This window comes from Aspergillus chevalieri, chromosome 4 (assembly GCF_016861735.1).
Source record: "Aspergillus chevalieri M1 DNA, chromosome 4, nearly complete sequence".
NCBI lineage: Eukaryota > Fungi > Ascomycota > Eurotiomycetes > Eurotiales > Aspergillaceae > Aspergillus > Aspergillus chevalieri.
The window spans coordinates 2,084,312-2,104,649 of NC_057365.1; the positions used below are offsets into that span (position 1 = coordinate 2,084,312).

General features: G+C 50.0%; 9 protein-coding genes across 9 annotated transcripts; 5 read left to right on the plus strand and 4 right to left on the minus strand.

Moving 5' to 3' along the window:
• Window positions 1-236: 236 nt before the first annotated feature.
• On the minus strand, window positions 237-1,878 carry ACHE_40753A (serine incorporator domain-containing protein; the record flags this gene model as incomplete). The annotated part of the gene is made up of 4 exons (XM_043278988.1): window positions 237-962; window positions 1,015-1,603; window positions 1,695-1,774; window positions 1,828-1,878. 4 exons carry the CDS (start codon window positions 1,876-1,878, stop codon window positions 237-239), a joined length of 1,446 nt encoding a protein of 481 aa, XP_043136711.1.
• Window positions 1,879-2,412: 534 nt separating this feature from the next.
• ACHE_40754S (putative MFS transporter) lies at window positions 2,413-4,508 on the plus strand (the record flags this gene model as incomplete). The annotated part of the gene is made up of 7 exons (XM_043278989.1): window positions 2,413-2,490; window positions 2,588-2,659; window positions 2,717-2,849; window positions 2,914-3,018; window positions 3,080-3,716; window positions 3,783-3,798; window positions 3,849-4,508. 7 exons carry the CDS (start codon window positions 2,413-2,415, stop codon window positions 4,506-4,508), a joined length of 1,701 nt encoding a protein of 566 aa, XP_043136712.1.
• A 919-nt stretch (window positions 4,509-5,427) lies between these two features.
• On the minus strand, window positions 5,428-6,796 carry ACHE_40755A (putative GATA transcription factor (AreB); the record flags this gene model as incomplete). Its single annotated transcript, XM_043278990.1, has 3 exons — window positions 5,428-6,126; window positions 6,201-6,389; window positions 6,707-6,796. 3 exons carry the CDS (start codon window positions 6,794-6,796, stop codon window positions 5,428-5,430), a joined length of 978 nt encoding a protein of 325 aa, XP_043136713.1.
• Window positions 6,797-9,322: 2,526 nt separating this feature from the next.
• On the plus strand, window positions 9,323-11,755 carry LSB6 (1-phosphatidylinositol 4-kinase LSB6; the record flags this gene model as incomplete). Its single annotated transcript, XM_043278991.1, has 2 exons — window positions 9,323-10,843; window positions 10,913-11,755. 2 exons carry the CDS (start codon window positions 9,323-9,325, stop codon window positions 11,753-11,755), a joined length of 2,364 nt encoding a protein of 787 aa, XP_043136714.1.
• A 690-nt stretch (window positions 11,756-12,445) lies between these two features.
• Window positions 12,446-16,072, plus strand: ACHE_40757S (uncharacterized protein; the record flags this gene model as incomplete). The annotated part of the gene is made up of 2 exons (XM_043278992.1): window positions 12,446-13,235; window positions 13,290-16,072. 2 exons carry the CDS (start codon window positions 12,446-12,448, stop codon window positions 16,070-16,072), a joined length of 3,573 nt encoding a protein of 1,190 aa, XP_043136715.1.
• Window positions 16,073-16,342: 270 nt separating this feature from the next.
• Window positions 16,343-17,000, minus strand: SRB7 (med21 domain-containing protein; the record flags this gene model as incomplete). Its single annotated transcript, XM_043278993.1, has 2 exons — window positions 16,343-16,903; window positions 16,959-17,000. 2 exons carry the CDS (start codon window positions 16,998-17,000, stop codon window positions 16,343-16,345), a joined length of 603 nt encoding a protein of 200 aa, XP_043136716.1.
• A 184-nt stretch (window positions 17,001-17,184) lies between these two features.
• On the plus strand, window positions 17,185-18,174 carry ACHE_40759S (uncharacterized protein; the record flags this gene model as incomplete). Its single annotated transcript, XM_043278994.1, has 1 exon — window positions 17,185-18,174. The coding sequence occupies one exon, from the start codon at window positions 17,185-17,187 to the stop codon at window positions 18,172-18,174; it is 990 nt and encodes a 329-aa protein (XP_043136717.1).
• A 162-nt stretch (window positions 18,175-18,336) lies between these two features.
• SPC24 (kinetochore Spc24 family protein) lies at window positions 18,337-19,245 on the minus strand (the record flags this gene model as incomplete). Its single annotated transcript, XM_043278995.1, has 3 exons — window positions 18,337-18,514; window positions 18,566-18,963; window positions 19,021-19,245. The coding sequence occupies 3 exons, from the start codon at window positions 19,243-19,245 to the stop codon at window positions 18,337-18,339; spliced, it is 801 nt and encodes a 266-aa protein (XP_043136718.1).
• A 95-nt stretch (window positions 19,246-19,340) lies between these two features.
• On the plus strand, window positions 19,341-20,036 carry FIS1 (mitochondrial fission 1 protein; the record flags this gene model as incomplete). The annotated part of the gene is made up of 4 exons (XM_043278996.1): window positions 19,341-19,356; window positions 19,420-19,438; window positions 19,514-19,607; window positions 19,707-20,036. 4 exons carry the CDS (start codon window positions 19,341-19,343, stop codon window positions 20,034-20,036), a joined length of 459 nt encoding a protein of 152 aa, XP_043136719.1.
• Between the last annotated feature and the right edge of the window lie 302 nt (window positions 20,037-20,338).

Genomic DNA, 20,338 nt, shown 5'->3' on the forward strand with positions numbered 1-20,338 from the left:
TTGAGTTGGTGAGGAGGACGTTCGGGGAGACGCGCCGCGCGGTTCATCATTGACGCGCTCTCTACGGAACCTCTTACAATATCAAATTCGGTAGACGAAATGAATAGCACTACTCACTACACGATGATGGCTGGAGAGACAGAAATAAAATAGAAAATACGGATATAACGTTCTTATACTATACGAACAGCAAACAATCTAGATACAACGCCAAACTCCATGGGAATGACCGGCACTCAGTAGACATCAAAGCGATCAGGCATGACAACAGGCGCAACCAGCGTCCACAAATAAATAGCATAGCACACCCATGCGCTGATAATCTTCACCCAGCTGGCCCAGTAGGTCCGGCCCACAGGAGCAAAGTCGTCGGTGGTCTGCGAGTCTGGATCCAAGTTCTGAGTCAACAAGCTCGCAACCCAGCAGGTAGCCAAGTAGAAGATAATGTGGAACAAGGAGTAGTTGTACTGCGTCGATCCTCGCTCGTCATCCTTCGTGGCATAATCGTCATCATCTTCATCGTCACTCTCATCCAAGGCGCTTGCAGGTAAGCTTCCGCTTTCAACGGCAGCACGGAGGGCCTCAGCGCGCATCTCCCGACGGCTGGTAGGTTGCTGAGTGACCAGACCATGTTCGTTATCATCCATTCCGAGTTGAGAGTAGTTGTGACCACTCTTTGAGCCAAGCGCAATTCCTTGGGTAGCAGCACGGGTCGTAGTGTATGCGATAGTTGCCATCGTGACAATAGCACCCAAGACAATACTGGCCGTCCGAGTGCCTCGAGAGCGGATCAACGGATTGCAATGACGGTCGTCTGGTTCCATGGAGACGGCGGACATAGTCAAATATGTGCAGTACGCAGTCACCATGGCAGCTTGTGCCAGGCCGGCTCTGGGGTTGTGCTCCTGCACTATCGGTTGGACGGATATAATCGAAATGATCAGGAAAACGATCAAGTTGATCTGATAAATTGTTAGCCTGCTAGATTCATACAGAAGAAACAGGAAAGCTTACCGTAATGGCGGCCTGATTCATGGAACATCCACTTGATGCAAAGAAGACGTACATCAAGACCGTCATGACAATAGATGCGATGTACATGCCGACAGTGGAGCCAATGAGCAACCCACGCCACAATCGCGAGTCACTGTCCTCGATCTTCTGCAGACACACTTCAGCCCATGAGTGTGCCAGGTCCACGAGAAGAATCAGGCCCAGCAGCAAGAAGAGTATGGCGCCAAAGAAGGCGACGTATGGGCCATAGACGAAGAAGAACGACTCGGGAATGAAAAACGACATCACCACAAATCCGATCCACAAAACCACCTTAGGGCCCCAGAATCCATTTTGCAGAGAAGCGCGACCATCCTTGGAACTTCGCACGCCCAACAGCAGAAGAGCCAAAATCAAATGGAACAAGCCAAGACCGAAGTTGATACGGTGAACCGCCACCCAACCATGACACTCCTTCCCATCGCATCTGATCTGCATATAGTCCATGGTCATATGTTGAAGCTTCTTGAGGGCCCATGGTGTAAGCATTATCCACGATACGATCGAGTTGATCAAAAGGATGAAAGCGTAGGCAATTCGCGTAGCCATACTAATAGTTCACTCAAAGGTCAGCGACTGTTCTCAATTTCACCTCGCGCCATAACCCGAGATCGATCAGTAGCAGTAAAGACATCATTTACCTGTTTTGGAACTTCCCACAAGCACTACAAACCGCTGAGCAGGTCGCAGCTCCACAGCATGAGGTCGCAACGGTAACGAGCTAATCAGCGTCAGTAGAGTCCTGTGCAAGCACTCACTACACATCCAACATACCGTTCCAACGCTCGGAACCGCGAGGAGCGGCAGAGACAGTAGAGCGCCCATCGTGCTTGCTTGTTAATGGAGTCGTCAGTCTTGATGGTATACAGAGATGGTCGACGGACAGCGCGAACCGAGAATGCGATCATCGCCGCCTTCGTCATGCGACCTTAGTCATACCGCTCACGTGACCGTTATCGCAATCCCGAAACGGATGGAGCAACTCCCCATGCGCGGCCTCCGGATTCTTCTCCAGTCCTTCCTTTTGGCTGAATATTTTTCCTTCTCGTTGTTCGATAGGCCTTCGTACATGCCAGTCTCTCCTTTTGCATGAAATTTCCCGCCAGTCCGTCCTCCATATACAGCTGGACTGTGATTAGTTCGGCCCGCGATCAATCGCTCTTTATCCGAATCCATACAATTATCGCGACTTTATCTCCTGCTAATTATATCCGTTGACACCTGGCCCGCCTTTTTTTTTGCGGGGTCGCTGACGTTCAATTGTCGGAATCGCCTCCTTTTCTCTTTCGTTGTATACCAGGTATCACCAATACATTGTGGACAGAAAAGGTGCCTTTAGCACCCTGATAGCTCGTCGCGATGGGCTCAACCGATAAAACCAAACGCATTGTCTCTGCCGTCGCGGCGACGGTGGTCGCTCTTGCGGCCGGAACCAACGTACGATTGTCTCATTTACTGTCTCTTGCTCAATGGAACATGCATGGAACATTGTCGGTCTCAGGAACAAGTTGCTAATTGCCTGGTCTACTCATAGTATGCATACTCAGCATGGGCGCCTCAGTTCGGAGAACGGATGAAACTTTCGTCAACCGAAGTCAACTTTATCGTGAGCCAGACTGCATTGTTCTTGATATGGCAGGGAATGGATGTTCACAACTTCTAGGGTGCGGCCGGTAACCTGGGAATGTACGCCTCAGGCATTCCCCTGGGCTTATTGACTGATGCTCGTGGCCCACGACTCACAACGCTGTTGGGTGCGATAACGCTGGGAGTGGGGTATTATCCAGTCTATTCAGGTTTGTACGGACTTTGCTAGTGATGATATTGGGCGATGGTGGCTCATTCGTTTCCACAAAACAGCCTACGAGCATGGTGAGGGATCGCTAGGAGCAGTGCTTTTGTCTTTCTTCGTCTTCCTCACAGGCTTTGGGAGTTGCTCTGCCTTTTCGGCCTCCATTAAGACAGGTTTGTACTGGCCATCAGCCCAAAATATGGGGAACCTGAATGCTGAGTACTTGAACTACAGCGGCATCCAACTTTCCAGACCACCGCGGGACGGCAACTGCATTTCCTTTGGCAGCCTTCGGATTGAGTGCATTTTTTTGGTCTACCGTCTCGACCATCGCTTTCAAGGATGACACTGGTCGATTTCTCCTATTGCTGGCGCTGGGAACATTCTCTTTGAACACCGTTTCGATTCCGTTTCTTCGAATTTTGCCCCCCAGCGGCCCTTACGCGCCACTATCGTCGTCTGAATTGAGAGCAGAGTCTAGGCCGCTGCGCCGGACCAAGTCCTCCGAGTTCTCACCTCACGCAGGAGAATCTGATGAAGCAGGTACGCAGAGTTCTTCTACTCTTGAACCACAGCGTTCCGTGCGTGGCCGGTCGCAATCCATCGTATCCAATTCCCACTATCCTGTACACAATTCTGATGTCGGTGAAACCTCGTCTCTGGTATCCAAGTCGAGGTCGTCACAAGACTCCGTGAACGAGGGTCATCCCAAACACAACACCGAAGAGGATCATGATGATGCTTTGTCTGACATTGGCATGGACTCACCCCACCCAGACATTCGAGGCCTTGCAATGCTCGCAAAGGTCGAGTTTTGGCAGCTTTTCCTGACCATGGCGCTTCTTTCTGGTCTTGGATTGATGACTATCAAGTATGTGATTCCCGCTTTTCTAAAAAAAAAAAAAGACATTGGATCTCATTGCTAACGTCTCGACAGCAATATTGGCAACAGCGTAAGAATGATTGTCCAACCCATGTGTTTTCGATATCTAACATAATATAGACCAAGGCACTTTGGAATCACTACGACGACAGCGCGTCTGCCAAGTTTATCCAACAGCGACAGGTCATGCACGTGTCCATTCTGTCATGCGGAAACTTTATCGGCCGCCTTTCTAGTGGTATGTGGCCCTATATGTTCGTAGTTCTGAAGCCGGCTAACCATCCTCCACTCGTAGGCATTGGGTCAGATCTTTTGGTCAAGAAACTGAACATGTCTCGTTTCTGGTGCCTGTTCATTTCCGCAGTCGTCTTCACCGGAACCCAGCTTGCTGGCGCCAGCATAGACAACCCTAACACATTGGTTATCGTCTCTGGTTTGACAGGAGTCGCGTATGGCTTCCTCTTCGGCGTCTTCCCATCCCTGGTCGCCCATACATTCGGTATCGGCGGTCTCTCCCAAAACTGGGGCGCAATGACCATGGCACCCGTTCTGAGCGGCAATATCTTCAACATGCTTTACGGAAGCATTTACGACAAGCACTCTGTTGTCGGTCCGGACGGCGAGCGGGACTGCCCTGATGGACTAGGCTGTTACCAAGCCGCGTACTATACCACGTTTTTCTCCGGTCTTGCCGGAATTGTGGTTTGTCTTTGGAGTATCACGCGTGAGAAGCGGATCCACGCTCACAGCAAAAAAGCTGAGCATGAGCGTCTTGCTTAGTTGTTTCGTTACTATACCCCTCGGTTATTATCGTTCATTCATTTTCGTGATTTGATACATATACACTTTCTTCCTTTCCTTCCCCCCATCTATTTCACTTACATCTATCGTTGTCGACTTTTTTCTTATGTATTCTGTATTCTGTATTTGTTGGGATTTCAGCAAGTTGCAAGTACATATTGTCACAATAGAGGAAAAGTTGGTCGTCATACATTGTCTACACTGATTGACTCAATTAATAGATTTCGTTGCTTGTCCGATCAATGAGCAAATAGAAAATAAAGAAAATTAAACCAGATGCATTGTAGAAAATATATCAGAATGACTTTGACAGAAATCTGATGTCAGTCGAGTATATCATAAAAATAGAATCGTTCCAGCCGCTAGACAGGTAGAGGAAGAAACGATCATTAATGTCGTCTACTTTGGCATGACTCTCATCGAGAAAAAAAAAAAGTAAAGAAACAACGTAACCAAAATGAAGGGGAAATATTCAATTCAAGAGTATAATAAGAACAAAGAGTATAGAAAACATCGACTCCTTTTTCTTTTCCGATATCTTTGCTTCACTGCTTTTTCTGTCTCGAGGGAACGAAACATGAGAAATGTTACTCCTTATCCTTTCCCTGACATATGGAAAGGAAAGAAGGTAAGATAGGACCGTAACAGAGAAGAAGGGAAGTAACAAGAGGTTTAGAAAATCAAAAGGCGTATTAATATTCCGATTTATATTCAGCCAATGACAAAAGTCGTAAAGGGTATCAAAAAGAGCAGGGAGGACCAGAGGATTTCGGCGATGGGAGAACTGCTTCTTTCCTTGTCTTTTTTTTCTTTTTTTTTCTTTTTTTTGTTTTCTTTTAATGGGCGTATGTGGTAGTCGTATACAAGTGCCTAGTCCCGACGCATCCAATGTTCTTTCCTAGATGCTCTTGGGTGACTTGGTAGGTGAGGAAGCAGAGGGTTGTTCCACCACATCGGACAATTTAATTCGTTTTGCCATAGGTTCGCCGGGGCTTTCGTTATTTGCCAGATTGCCGTCACCACTAGGGTTCTCGGACAATTGGGTCTCAAGCTCGGCTACACGTCGCTTGAGGTCGTCTTCTCGTCGTTGAGACTCTTCCAGGGATCTTCGAAGACGCACCTCGGAATCCCGGACGATCATTTCTGACCGGCGTGCAGTGGCATCGCTCTGCTCAAGTTCCGCGACACGACCACGGAAGAGCTCATTGATCACTTCCAATTCACTGACGCGGGTGTTGAGTTTGGTGTTGGCGGCCAGAAGTCTCTCGTATGTTTGTGGTGCTTCCATGTGACGGTCGACCGCCGTGGATGTGGGAGACGGTTGGCGTAGCTGCATAGACGCATGGCCGTTGTGTTGATTTAGGCTCTGTTCTGCGAGGGTAACACTGTCGAACATGTGTTGGGGCGCGATGTTGGAATTGTGTTGGTTGAATGGTATACCCGGAGTATCTGTTCGGGAGACAGGTGAATTGGAGCGATCCGAATGACTCGGGGATGCCTTTCGCGACGCGCGACGATATCCATGGGAGCCAAGGGGAGGAGTCCCTGCGTCGGATTGCGCGGAGGTTAGGCCATTTGCATCGGCGGTACCGCCAGACTATCAGGGCTATCAGTTAGCACCTTATCGGAGGAAAGGACAAGAAGAAAAAATTTTGGCTGGTAACGATATACCTTGCGTTTTGGACCCTGGCCGGCGGTTTTAACTCGATTGCGACTTTTGATCACATCTGTTTTCAAGCTTATCGGACGGGGTCGACCGTGGAGTTTCAGGAAGAGACCACAGGCGTTGCAGAGGACCGATCCGAGTTCGTCTCTGCGCCAGAGGGGCGTGGTGGACGTGCCACAATTCTGGCAAACTGGCTGTAATTGAGAGCGTTTCTGGTCAGTCAAAGTAGTCGCCATTATGCAAGAGAATATAGAAAGAGGACGAAGGTAAGAGAGGAGAAAGGAGAGAAAGTGAGGAGACGACAAGACACTGATACGGACGGTGAGGCAGAAAGTGAGAGGATGTGCGATGGTTGATAAGATCGGGAGTGAGAGATTTGATTGCTGGACCGGGCGCGATAAGGATTTGGTGCGCGCCAAGACTCGCCGCGATAACACCAGGAAAAGATCACAGCACGAAAAGTTGAGATAAAAGCAGCAGATATTAGGAAATATTACTATCAATCACTCACCGGATGATTTCCCTGTCCTCCAGTCGTGGCTGCGGGAGACGACGTTGCGTAGTTCATGTTCATCGCATTGCTGCTCGACGCTCTGAACATGTAGAGAACACTCGGTCAGCATACTTTCTTTTGGCTATTTTTTCCCCTCTGTGTACAGATATAATGGCGATAAAAATGCTGGAGGTTATACAATGGCAACGGGGTCCGAGGAGCGAGATATCCAACATAGACCCTTCGACATGGGATTTCCCGACTCGATTCTAAGATAGCACATACCGCAGATTCGATGTAGGAGCAGACGCGACCGACGCGAGAGCAGACAGTCCTGGAAGTGATGGGCCTAAGGAGCTGGACTCGAAGCCGTTGCTGGTATGGTTGGAATTATCGATGCCGCCTATTTCGGGAAGGGCACCGGAAAAGTGTGACGCGGTGGAAGACACACCCGCAACAGCATCCGTCAGCGGCTGACGAGATGCCGCTTCGGAATCAATCGAGGAAGATTGGCTATAGTTGGGGAGCTCGTGAGTCTGCGACGCGGAGGGCGACGAAGGACGGAGGGCTGGGTCGATGGGCGACGCCCGGAAAAGGATGGAAGCCACCGTGGAAGTAGTGGAGGGAGACGGACTAGAAATCCGGCCAGAAATGACCGAATTGACCGAGAAAAGGTAAGATGAAAAAGGAAAGAATATGGGGAAGTTCACGTCCTCGGAGTCGGAATCGAGAACCGCGGAGGAATTGGGGGCCCAGCCAGATTAGAAAACAGACAACACAGAATTCACAGATGAACTCAGTAAGTGCTTTTTCCAATCTACACCTGTGTCAGAAGAAAATTGGATGACAGGGGGCTGCAATTGACTGGCGACGGTGGAAAGGGAGGGAGAAAGAATAGGAGCGAAATCCCATAAATTCCAGAAGCAAAACTTATCGATCAGTGATATGTAAGAATCTCCCGAGGGCTATCAGCCACCACCACTACCAACTTTCAAAAACAGCAGCAGCAATGGAGGCACTATTTAAAAGAGAGACAAAGATTTTGCTTTATATATATTACAAGCAATTCGCAGATATCGACAATTATAAGAATAACTAGGACAGGACCGGAGCGTGGGTCGACAGGGAGAGGCGGAGAACCATCACCGGCTTTATCTCGACAGACTTGTCTGGTAATGGGAAATCTCCAGCCTCCCTGTTCTATGCTCTGGATGCTAACTGCTATCTGGGTTATCGGTACCAGGCTCACTATCAATATTGGACAGCAAAATCCTGAATGAAGTATGCAATGCAGGACGCAGGGAATGGCTCCCTTTCTTCGGCGAACGCATCGCGTGAAATATGCATGCACACGCACAAAATATTAGATTCTGACATCTCATTCTTCACGCTCACTTGGGGCCGTCGTCAAGATAGTGTATGGCTATCCGTACATAGCACTCGTTCCAGATCTATGCCATGGCCTTGGCTTCCTGTCTGTGAAGATATCAACCGTCTCCACTAAGTAAAAAGCAATGATTTGATCCAAACAACTGTTTCTATATTCATTGATTGGTGACATTGGGCCAGTTTTGGGGCCTTCTATCAACGGCATGTCACTTTTCTGAAGACCACGTTCACGTGGACATGAAATCACGAAACATGCATACCATAATGGGTAGGTGAAGCTCACCCAAAACAACCCGAGCTATGGAGCTCGCTTGATGCCTTGATCTGGGGATTAATCGAGTCCGATGAAGTCCAGTCCGGACAAACGGGTCAAATCCGTACTCTTTGTGAGAGTTCGCTTGGTGAACCTGCGACATCCGGACGCAAACCCTATCTGAAATGTCTCGTTGAATTGCATTGATACCCCAAGGCAATTGCCTAGCAAACTGATGTCAAGGCTGAAGCACCAGGAGAAGCAGTTCGAGGATCATACACCATACATGGCAATCTCCCTCGAGTTACGTACCAACTGTCCTTTTTGTTCCCACTGAGTCTGGGGATCTTCATTTGTCGTCGTCGGCCTGTTTCTATTAGTGGAAACCTCATACTCTGTCCTGTATCGGAGTGCCAACCATCCCCTATCTTCAACAAAACAAACGACACAGTTGTTTAATATGTTCGAGCTTTTGTATATTCTGTAAAGACTGCAATATTGCTTCTTTGTTTCTTCATTGCACCGTCATCGGTTTTTAATATGGGAAACCTTTCAGGGGCGTCGGTGGTTAAACTTCTCCGCCCGGTGGAGCCACACGGCATTTATGTGGCTGAGCGGTATTGTAATTACCAGCATGTGTGGCTGATGACTTTTGCCCAGGGTCTCACAGGGACGGTAATATAATCACGTGCAGTAATTACTGGTAATCAGTGCAGTCGTAAGGACCCCGAAAGGAACAACTCGACTACATTACTACTATCATTCCGACCATTTGATTCTGCTTCTTTCCCTTTTTTTTTTTTTCTGCTTTATGATTGTAATGCTTTGAATAGATCTTCTTAGTCTTGTCTTTCGTTTCATTCCATCTTCTACTTCACCTTCTTATTAATATTCGGCTCTTTTTGCCTTCGCTGATGATCTATTCTCCTTCGCCTCCGAACGCTGCCCTGCGAACAATCAAGCAATAATTGACCTTCTCGAACCCTTCGATCATGCCGAAGAAGAACCGACCTGCGACATCGGGCTATGCCCGTCTCGCACAGGAGGAGGATAGACATGAATTCTACAATTATGATGATTCCGAAGACGACGACCTTCACGGAGTTAATTCCAGCATTGTTTCCCAATCCGCCCCTCGATATGCCCCCATATCCTCTCGAACCCAGATGCACGGGCTCTCCACGCCTCCCGAGTATCGACGAAGACATAGTGGTCATTACCATCGACGAGGACGCAGGAACTCCGGCGTGGACATCAAAGCCATCAACGCGCGTCTTGAACGTTGGGCAGAGGAAATCGCCTCCAAGTTCAAAATCAACAAGGTTAAGGGGAAAACGCTAGAGGAGGAGAAGCTGGAAATTTACCACTCCGTTTTTCAACCTCCAGAGGGTGTTCGACCGGTCACTGCGGAGACGCTCGAGTCCGAGGAGATGGAAGGCGCCGCACGGCGAGCGCGGGCTGAGTTCGAGGATGTGGTGGAAAGTGTCCGCGTGGCGATCGAATTAGGAACTCATCCTCGCATGATTTCCCAGGGAAGTTCCGGTAGCTACTTTGCGCGCAACACCGAAGGAAAAGTGGTGGGCGTCTTCAAACCCAAGGATGAGGAACCCTATGCTTCTCGCAACCCGAAGTGGACCAAGTGGATTCACCGGAACTTGTTCCCGTGCTTCTTTGGACGGGCGTGTTTGATTCCCAACCTTTCTTACGTATCGGAAGCAGCGGCTTATGTCCTTGACGCGCGTCTACAGACTCACATGGTCCCTTACACCGACATCGTCTGGTTATCCTCGAAGTCATTCTTCTACGACTTCTGGGACCGGAGAAAAGCCTGGATGGGCAAGAAACAGCTTCCTCCCAAGGTAGGCAGTTTCCAAGTTTTCCTCAAGGGATACAAGGATGCGAATATATTCCTGCGAGAACACCCATGGCCCGACCAAACCAACACTGGGTTCCGTGCGGAGGACGCACCGAAACGTAAGAAGCGGCCATGGAACGAGGCTTGTCGCCCATCAGGGATCCATTCGGATGATGAGGATGAAGATGAATACGCAGACGGTGATGTGCCGTCGCCGTCGCCACGAGAACAGAGCAACGAGCGCCGATTCCAGTGGACCGAAGGACTTAAACAATCTTTCAGAGAAGCGCTGGAAAAACTTGTCATTCTTGACTACATTATGCGCAACACAGACCGTGGTCTGGATAATTGGATGATCAAAATCGACTCGTTATCAGAGGAGGTCTCTATTGTGGCTGATCCTCCGAAGTCGAACGGGAACAGTCCGCAGCCAGGTGATGACGAAGATGATGACTACTTGCGTCCAGCACAACCTGTTTCCTTGAATCCAAACCAAAATCAAAGTACCAGCGCATCCTATCCTTACAAACGACATGAAACCATGGTTGCTATAAGCCGCACCGGGACACCTTTGAGTGGACAACAAGAGCCGCCGGTTTCGATTCAGATCGGTGCCATTGATAACAGTTTGTCATGGCCATGGAAGCATCCTGACGCAGTAAGTTATCCCTAAGTTCGATGAAGAATGTGTTCAGTGACGGTGCACTGACGCTTTTATGTTTAATAGTGGCGAAGCTTCCCCTTTGGATGGCTATTTCTTCCCGTCTCCCTTATCGGACAACCGTTCTCGCAACGCACGAGGGATCATTTCTTACCGCTTCTGACTTCGACGGCATGGTGGAGTGGCACACAGATGGCTCTCCGGAAAATATTCGCGCAGGACGACGATTTCAAGGAGAGCATGTTTGCCCGACAGATGGCCGTCATGAAGGGTCAAGCTTGGAATGTCGTAGAGACTTTGAAGCATCCGGACCATGGTCCTTTGGAACTGACAAGGCGGACGCGGGTGTGTGTCTGGGATGACTTGGTGGATGTTCCCGTTGCAATTCCTCTCCGCGCCCCGTCGACGGATGCGCAAAAACGCAAGGCGCGACAATACGACCCAGACAATGAGGAGATGGATATTGGTGCGGCCATGTCGTTGCAATCTGACCACGACCTCTTGGGTCTCGGATCACCATCAAGTGAACTTCCCAACCCGAACCGGTTCGAACTTGCCCGTGATCAAGGCGAACCGAGTAATCTTGGTGGCAGTCCTGCAACAATCGGTGCGCATGAGGTCAACCGGGATAGTATTGATGGACTGGGCGCCAACGGGAGAGACCTGGACAGGAGTTGGGCTACTCTCCCTCCTCGGTCCCATACTAAATCTGCCAGTGTTGGCGGTCACCGCAAGAATGACTCGCTCTCGACTGTCCGCAACCAGGCGGCCTTTGTGTTTGGCAGCGATGATCTGGAAGGTGATCTGGGGTACGCTGCCGCAGAAGGTATGGAAGGGAACCAACGCAAGGTCATTGTGGAACGAATAGAGGCTGTTAAGAGCAAGAACCCGGTTTTCACGTGGTGCTAGTGTACCCACCATTACTTTCTGCTTCGAATTTTTTCTGTATTCTCTCGGTTTGCTTCGCTTTTTCTTCGTTTTTAGCGTGTGTTACGGGAATCTGACAAGGAGTGCTTGTTTCTTTTTTACCGCAGGACACGGCATCTTTGTGGTTACAAAATCTATGCTGTTTGTATATAGAGCTTATGCGCCAACCTCTTTTCTTTCTAATTCGCATAGAGTCAGACTATGTAGCATTGACGATTAATTCCACGATATCTACTACCCTTTTGGTACATGCTTTGATAAGCGTTCTTATCGTGCTTGGCGCGAGTGAGATCATTAGCACTGCAGAACTCTTGGTTCTTTACCCTTCTTAACACTCCTTTCTCTACGGTGCTGGTGATTGAGATCGCCAGAATGACCGATATTCTCTAATAGACAGCATCTCTTTATTGTCAGCGTTGTCTTTGCCACGGCCTCTTTCCTGTGTGTGGCATGCCTCGGTCGTCGAATTTCAACTCATCTCTGTCAAATCCCGACATCTCCCTCGAAAGACTTACCTACGACTAGCATATCTTCCTGTTCATTGCTCCGCAAACCGATAAACGTCGATCGCATCGCGTCCTTCACCCCCGCGATAATAGCTATCTACCTGCGATACGACTCGTCAAGCCTGTCTCGGATACCTGCATAAGTGAGAAGCGAAGCAAAGCAATCATGGCATCCCACGCGGCCATGCTCCTGGACCCGCGAGCCTACAGGAAACGGATCCAGACAAACGGTAATAATAGCCCCGGATATACACCCTATGGTCCGTCAAATTTACACAGCGATGCGACTTCCACAAAGGGCCCTGACATCGACGGCACTTTGTTCTTCCCGTCGCGGATCCGTTGCCCCTCTCCACCCGAGGACCCTGTTTATGGCTATTCGAGTTCAAATGCAACTGGTTCACAGTCAGTTGGCTTACTTGGTGAAGGAACAACAGGACAGTCGGATCCCGGTCGTCAGTCGTCGCGCAGCCATGCGACTACGCCCTCTCTCGCGCCGGCAGGCACCGTCACCGCCACCCACCAGTTTCTCAGCCCCCAACGCCTTCCATTATCGAGAAGAACCGCGAAGTCGAGATCGCCACGACGAGATGCGAGTCGGTCGAGTAGTGCTGGGAATAGAACGGCAAAGTCGCCACAGCATGCTGTGAGATTAGAACCGACGATCGATGTGCAGTATGCGGCACCAACGGATTTTGAGAATGGGAACAATGAGAATGGGGCCACCGATACGCGCCATGGCAGTTTGTTAGAGGATATGTATGGGGTGGAGAGACGGGAAAACCAGCCGCGCAAAAGGATCAAGACCGTTGATCCATTGGATGAGCAGCAACAGCAGGCAAAACGCAGGAACTTCGCAATGGTCGGGAATAGCGGGTTGGGAGAATGGATGAAAGAAGACCAGGGCGAATCTAAGCAGTCTTTCTCAGCTACAAACATCGTCGATCTGACACTAGGTAAGACGAATGAAAGCACAATCGGTGGTATTTTGCTAAGCTTGGAAATCCCAGATGCTCCCAGCCACGGCGACGATGACGATCTACAGGTTACCGGATCTAACAATCTCAGCATACAAAGAGTTTGCTACGGGAAGTTAGAAAATGCGATGGTTCAAGCGATTATGGTTCCAAGGCCAGCTGCACAGAATATCTTTGGAGACTCGGCACATGACTGGCCATCGTTAAAGCTAGGAGTACACAGGGAAGCAAACCAGGGCAACAACCGAATAGATGTATCAGACCCCCATGGGAAAATATTCGGTGCAATAGATGCAAAGACAGCAGCGGTGATTGTTCCCTTACTCGATTCTCCTGCCTTGAGGGTGGATATCACGGCTCGATTGGACGTTCGAAGACGGTCACCAGACGAATATCCATGGGGGCCTTGTTCCGCATTCTACCGTGCATCTATCAACCTCTATGGCCTCAGGAAGGACGCGGACATTGTCGGGAGACACCTTGGGCAGAACAACGTCTGGTTAGGAACCCCAAACTCTGTTGAGCAAGGTGTTCCAGTATTCAATCCACATGCAGAGCGCCGACGTGCTCAAGCATCCTTCTTGCCGGCAGTAGCGGCGCGTGGTCGGTCAGGGGTCAACTATGAAGTCCGAACAGCCGAGGAAGTCAACGATGCCGTTATGAAAATGTTTGATCAGTTGCAAAGTGCGGAGAATCTTCCCGAAATGCAGCCTCCTTCTATTATATCCACCCGGCTCCTGCGCCACCAAAGACAGGGACTGTGGTATATGACGGAAAAGGAAAAACCGCGCAAATTCGGACCCAAGGAAGAAGATAACAATTCGCTTTGGAGGGTGGATTATCGTCCTAATGGGTCGAAAAAGTACCGTGAGATTATCAGTGGCTTGGTCCTTGACGAAGAGCCCCCACAAAGCTTGGGCGGTTTACTAGCGGACATGATGGGGTTAGGGAAAACGTTAAGTATTCTTTCGCTTGTTGCATCTTCTCTCGAACAGGCTAGCGAGTGGGAAAAGATGACACCACATCCGGAGCTCGTTAAAACCCTACCAAACATCCGCAATACCAGAACTACGCTGCTGGTGGCTCCTCTCAGTGCCGTCAACAACTGGGTGTCGCAGATTAAGGAACATGTCATCGAGGGTGGCCTTTCATATTACGTCTTTCACGGCTCGAACCGGACATCCGACGTTGACAAACTGTCGCAGTATGATCTAGTGATTACGACCTACAGCATCGTACTCAGCGAAATATCCGGGCGTGGTTCAAAACGCTGTGGCGTGAGCCCCTTGACCAAGATGAACATGTTCCGGATTGTTCTCGACGAGGCGCACACGATACGCGAGCAGAGCGCTGCGCAAACTCAGGCGATCTTCAAGTTGAACTCTGAACGACGCTGGTCGGTAACGGGTACCCCCATCCAGAACCGTCTGGATGATCTGCTCTCCGTGACCAAGTTTCTTGGACTAGTCCCATATGACGATCGATCTCGATTTGCGATGCACATTCTTAGCAGGTTTAAGACCGGTGATGCCACGGTATTGGCGAGTCTACGGGTGCTTGTTGATTCGTTTACTTTGCGTCGGGTTAAGGACAAAGTTGATATTCCTACTCGTCATGATAAAATCATCACCCTTGACTTTTCTGAGAAGGAACGGCAATTACATGAATTCTTCCGGAAGGAATCGAATGTGATGATGAGTGTGATTGCCGGACAGGACCAGACGAAGATGAAGGGGCGGATGTATCACCACGTCCTCAAGGCTATGATGATTCTACGGCAGATCAGTGCTCATGGAAAGGAGCTTTTGGAGCCCGAGGACCGTGAGCGGATCAAGGGGGTTAGCGCACACGATGCTATTGACTTAGAAGAAGGCGGTGAAATTACGACGGGACTGTCGGATAAGAAGGCTTATGAGATGTTCACGCTGATGCAGCAATCATCGGCAGACGCTTGCGCGGTGTGTGCGAAGCGCTTGGAGGAGCCGAGCACGGAGACTGGTGCCTCGGACAAGAAAACCGCAATGGCCATTGTGCTTCCTTGTTTCGATGTACTCTGTCCGGACTGCTTCTCTGGTTGGAAAAAGGCGTTTAAACCTCAAATGGATGGATCTTTGAACGACACCAAATGCCAGATTTGCGAAGGATGGATTCCAGCAACATATTCCACGATCACTCCGGCAGGTCTCCAGGAATACGAAGTGAACCAAGCCCAGGCAAAGCAAAGTCGAAAGCAAGCCAAGGCGATTGGAGAATACGAAGGACCGCACACCAAGACGAAGGCCCTCCTAGCCTCCATACTGGATTCTGCAGAAGCGACAAAGACCCTCCCCGAAGGCGAGAAACCGATAAAATCCGTCGTATTCTCTGCCTGGACCTCCCATCTCGACTTAATCGAAATTGCCCTCAAAGACAACAACATCACAGGCTACACCCGTTTAGATGGCACAATGTCTCTCTCCGCTCGCCACCATGCCCTCGAAGCCTTTCACAACGACAACAGCATCACAATCCTCCTAGCCACCATTGGAGCCGGCGGCGTGGGCCTGAACCTGACCGCTGCGTCTAATGTCTACATCATGGAGCCGCAATATAACCCCGCGGCCGTGGCGCAGGCTGTCGACCGTGTACATCGTCTGGGGCAGACGAGGGAGGTTAACACGGTACAGTTCGTGATGAAAGGGAGTATTGAGGAGAAGATCTTTGATTTGGCCAAGAAGAAGCAACAGTTGGCGGATTTGAGTATGAACCGGGGGAAATTGGATAAGAAGGAGGTTCAGGAGGCGAGAATGCAAGAGTATAGAAGTTTGTTTAGGTGATCCTTTCTTGTTTAGCCTGGCATTTGTTTCCTTTATATCTATTTCTGGTCATGTGTTTGGTGTTTACGGGCGAGTCTGGTTGATATTTTTTTAATTCCTTTTCCCTTGATACCCGCAGAGATATTATGATATTACAGAGCAGATATTATACCCCCAGAGATACACGAGAGCTGGCGAGGCAGACCCATTCATAGAATTTTGATTTATTAATTGATGATTCTTGGACATGCAAATTCGTATTTCTCAGAAATAATGCAGACCCCTAGACAATCACCTCTCCCCATAAATTCCCTTCTCAACACCTCCCAACACACCCTCCAACTTCCTCCTCAGCACCCTCAACTCCCTAACCTTCCGTTCCCTCTCATCCTCAACCGTCCTCAACTCCCCTTCCAACTCCCTAAGCCTAACCTCCTGCTCCTTCTCCGACGACCCAATTCCCGGCAACACAGAAATCAAGTACTCAATCTGCTGCTCTTTGATAACCAAATCTCTCGCCAACTCCCTCTGCCGACTCGCAAACGTGCTTGGCGGATCAGGCGCCGGAGCAAGTGGATCGTTCGGTTCTCCTGCCACACCGCCGGCACCACCATCAGCCTTCCCACCCGGTGTTTCTGGAGCCGCAGATCCGCCGCCTGCTTGGCCGGGAGGAGGTGGTGAGGCTTGGGATTGGGATTGTGATGCGACGTTGGCTGGGACGGGGTGGGCGGTGGAGTTCTTGGTGATTTTTGCGAGAGCTGGGGCAGCGTCGTGGACTTGGGGTGGGGTTGCGGGGGAGTTGTCGTGGTAGGTTGTTAGGTAGCCTAGGGTCGCGTAGAATTGGGTTGCTAGCTGGGTTGCGTTAGTGAGGGCGTGGTTTGGTAAGTTGGGAGTGGTGGGTGATTACCTGGTCGAGGCAGGTTTGGAGTTGGGTTAGGATGTCGGCCATGGTGGTTATGACATGAGAGGTATTATTATATGCGGTATTAGATACGATAATTGGATGTGAGTGGTTAGTTTATTCATGTAGTTGAGGATGCGGTGGTTCGTGAAAGGTAGTTGGAGATATATGCGGAGAAAAGATAAAAATAAAGCTCAGGCGGTGATCAATTTCTCTTCAACCACTCGACACCATGCGCCCAACTCGCCCAATACGAAACACACTCCTCTCAACAAGAAAAGAACAACCAAAGCCTCGCCGATTCACCCGATGCGCAATCCTCCATAACACACCATCCTTCACCCCCTTCACCCGCCGCCTCTTCAAACTCCCATCTCCACCACCCACTCCCCCCCAAAACCACCATGACCTCCCCTCCTTCCTCACCTACGCCGATCGAATTGCCCTGCCTGAATCCAGCACAACCTACGTAGGCATGCGCTACGAATACACCGTCCAACAAGCCCTCCGCCGCTTCGCCTTCTCCCTGCACCGCGTCGGCGGGCGCGATGATCTGGGTGTTGATCTGGTGGGAACCTGGCACTTGCCGAAACATGAGCATCCGCTGCGCGTGTTTGTGCAATGTAAAGCGCTGAAGACTAAATTGGGTCCGAATTTTGTGCGGGAGTTGGAGGGGTCGTTTAATCTTCGGTCGTCGCCGGTGGATGGTGGCGGGGGAGCGGGAGGGAAATTGGGTGTATTGGTGGGCACGCGCGAGGCGACGAAAGGAGTAAGAGATGCGATGGCGAGGAGTCCGTATCCGGTTATGTGGATGATGGTTGAGAAGGAGCGGGGAACTTTGCTGCAGGCGTTGTGGAATGCGAAGGGGGAGGAGATGGGCTTGGGGGGATTGGGGGTTGAGGTGCAGTTTTCGTCTGAGCCTAGTTCGACTACGAAGAGTATTGCATTGACGTGCGATGGTGAGGAGATTCCGGGTATGGATGAGGTGGAGAGGAATATGGCTGAGCTTGAGGATCGGTGGATGGCGTTGTGGGGAAAGGATGGGTCTATGCCGGAGAGTCGCAAGTTGGCTCTGTTGGATATTGTAGAGAAGCTGTATCCCGAAGAGAAACCCCTGTTCGGGACCACGGGGGTTACGGGGACGTGCAGTATGCTGTCTGATGAAGACAGAGAAAGGGTGCTGCAACTCGTGAGGGAGAACGAGTCTGTTCAAAAAGAGTGAAACCGATCATAAAATCGCCACGTTCCCGTAGCTGCTTTTGGATGTAGGTTCTTGCACTGCACCTTATTGATTCATCCTTAAGGGTATATAACTTATCGTAGACATAACATAGCCACCAATTTCCATATGCTGAACGCCTTATCCCAAACGCCAACCCGACACTTATCCCTGCATAGTCCCCCAGAAGTAGTTGGAGTAGAAAAATCGTGAGAACTTCGAGTCGACATTAACCACGTGCACATCACCCTTCCGACTGTTGCGAATAACGGCCTTGGTGAAGTTTCCGGCCTCGTCCGGTTCAATGTCGATGCCCAGAGAACGGTAGATCTTGAGACGAAGACTGTCATACTCAGCATATGTCAGTTAAAAAAAAAGCAGATGAGGAACTCACATCGTAGCATCATCGGCTTCCCGCTCTCTCCTCGTACCCTCATCCCCCTCTAGTCCCTGCGCCTCCAAATCTGCCAACCTTTCCTTCAAAATCTCCAACTCACTCTCCAGTCTCTCGCTTTCAATCTCTAGTTCTGACGCCGCCTTTGCAATTCGGAATTTCTTCGTGTCTAGCTCGACAATGTCCTGCGCATGCCTCCCCGAGTCGTGCGCGCTTACGGCTTCTTCATGTTGCGCGTTTAGGGAGTTGAGGTTGCGGGAGAGCTTGCGGAGGACGGATTCGGCTTCACGGGAGCGCAGTTCGCGGGATTGTTGGAGGGTAGAGAGGGAATCGTTGATGCGCGTTACGGCTTGTTTGTCGGGGTGGATGTTGAAGTTGCCGATTGTGTGGTGGATGAGCTACCGATTTGTTAGTTTTTTTTTTTTTTCTCATGTCATAAAGTTTACAATACGCACAGTAGAGGGGTCCTCATCGAGAAGCATTTTGGCCCTAGTCGATTCGTTCAGTAACAAATGGTCTGCGTTGATGGTGGTCGGCGATGGTTTGTTATTTTGTTGACGTTTAGGTTGGAGGAGCAACAGCCACAGCGCCACGGACCCTGCACCGCCACATGTTGGCCCTCCGCAAGTGACGAAAAGCACGAGGATCAACACACGCGGTTTTGTTTCTTCATCTGCCATCCTTCTGACCGGGTTTCTTCGTTTGAAGAGGTCTATTCAAGAATTTCTATTTTATTTGTATACTGTACTGCTCAAGTGCAAGTGTTAGTCACAGAATGTCCAACCTACCATGTATGTGCCCGCTACATATTGCTGCTCCTGCGTTGATTGCATGCTGACTTGGTTTCCTTGCAGATGCTGCTGATGCCGAAAGGTCAGTATGATGCATCCATTCAAGTTGCCGTCCATAAGATCCTCTAATCCGGTTTATGAACTAACGTGTCTTCAGCCCGTTGAAGCCAGCGGAGCTTCAGGTCTTACGGGCACAGTACGAGAAGGAGGGGGACTACGTTGGAATCCAGACTAAATTCAACTATGCTTGGGTATGATCATCACCAGGTCTCACTTGTGTTATGGGCGACTACTACATATGCTCTTTCCTCAAATGACATGGCATGCTGACCACCTCTACCCCACCATAGGGCCTAATCAAATCCAACGCTCGCTACGACCAACAAGAAGGCGTCCGTCTCCTCTCTGAAATCTTCCGCGCCGCCCCTGAACGTCGCAGAGAATGTCTCTACTACCTTGCTCTCGGAAACTTCAAGCTCGGCAACTACGGCGAGGCCCGACGCTACAATGACCTGCTCCTGGACAAGGAACCGGCGAACATGCAAGCGGCTAGTCTGGGGCAGCTTATCGATGACAAGGTGTCCAAGGAGGGATTGGTGGGAATTGCGATCGTGGGTGGTTTGGCGCTTGCTGCTGGTGTGGTTGGGGGTATGATTTTCAAGGGGGCTAAGAGACGGTGAACTTCTACCTCTTCAGTACATATAGGAAAGAGGGAAGCGTTGTATATAGTAGTGGCTTTGTTTGTTTGGGATTTGGTCCAGCATATTCGACCGGCGTTTTTTTTTTTTTTTGTTGCTTTCTTTCGCTTTCGCTTCACTGCCGGTTACCAGTTTGTTTACCTGATGAGTCATGATATGCGTTGTGAATACACCAATGCCTAGGGATTTCTTCCGTATTCTACGTCTACATCTATAGTACAGTGGACGTGAATCATTCATAATACTGTTTTTTGGTACATTCTCCGTACTCCGACTGCATCGTG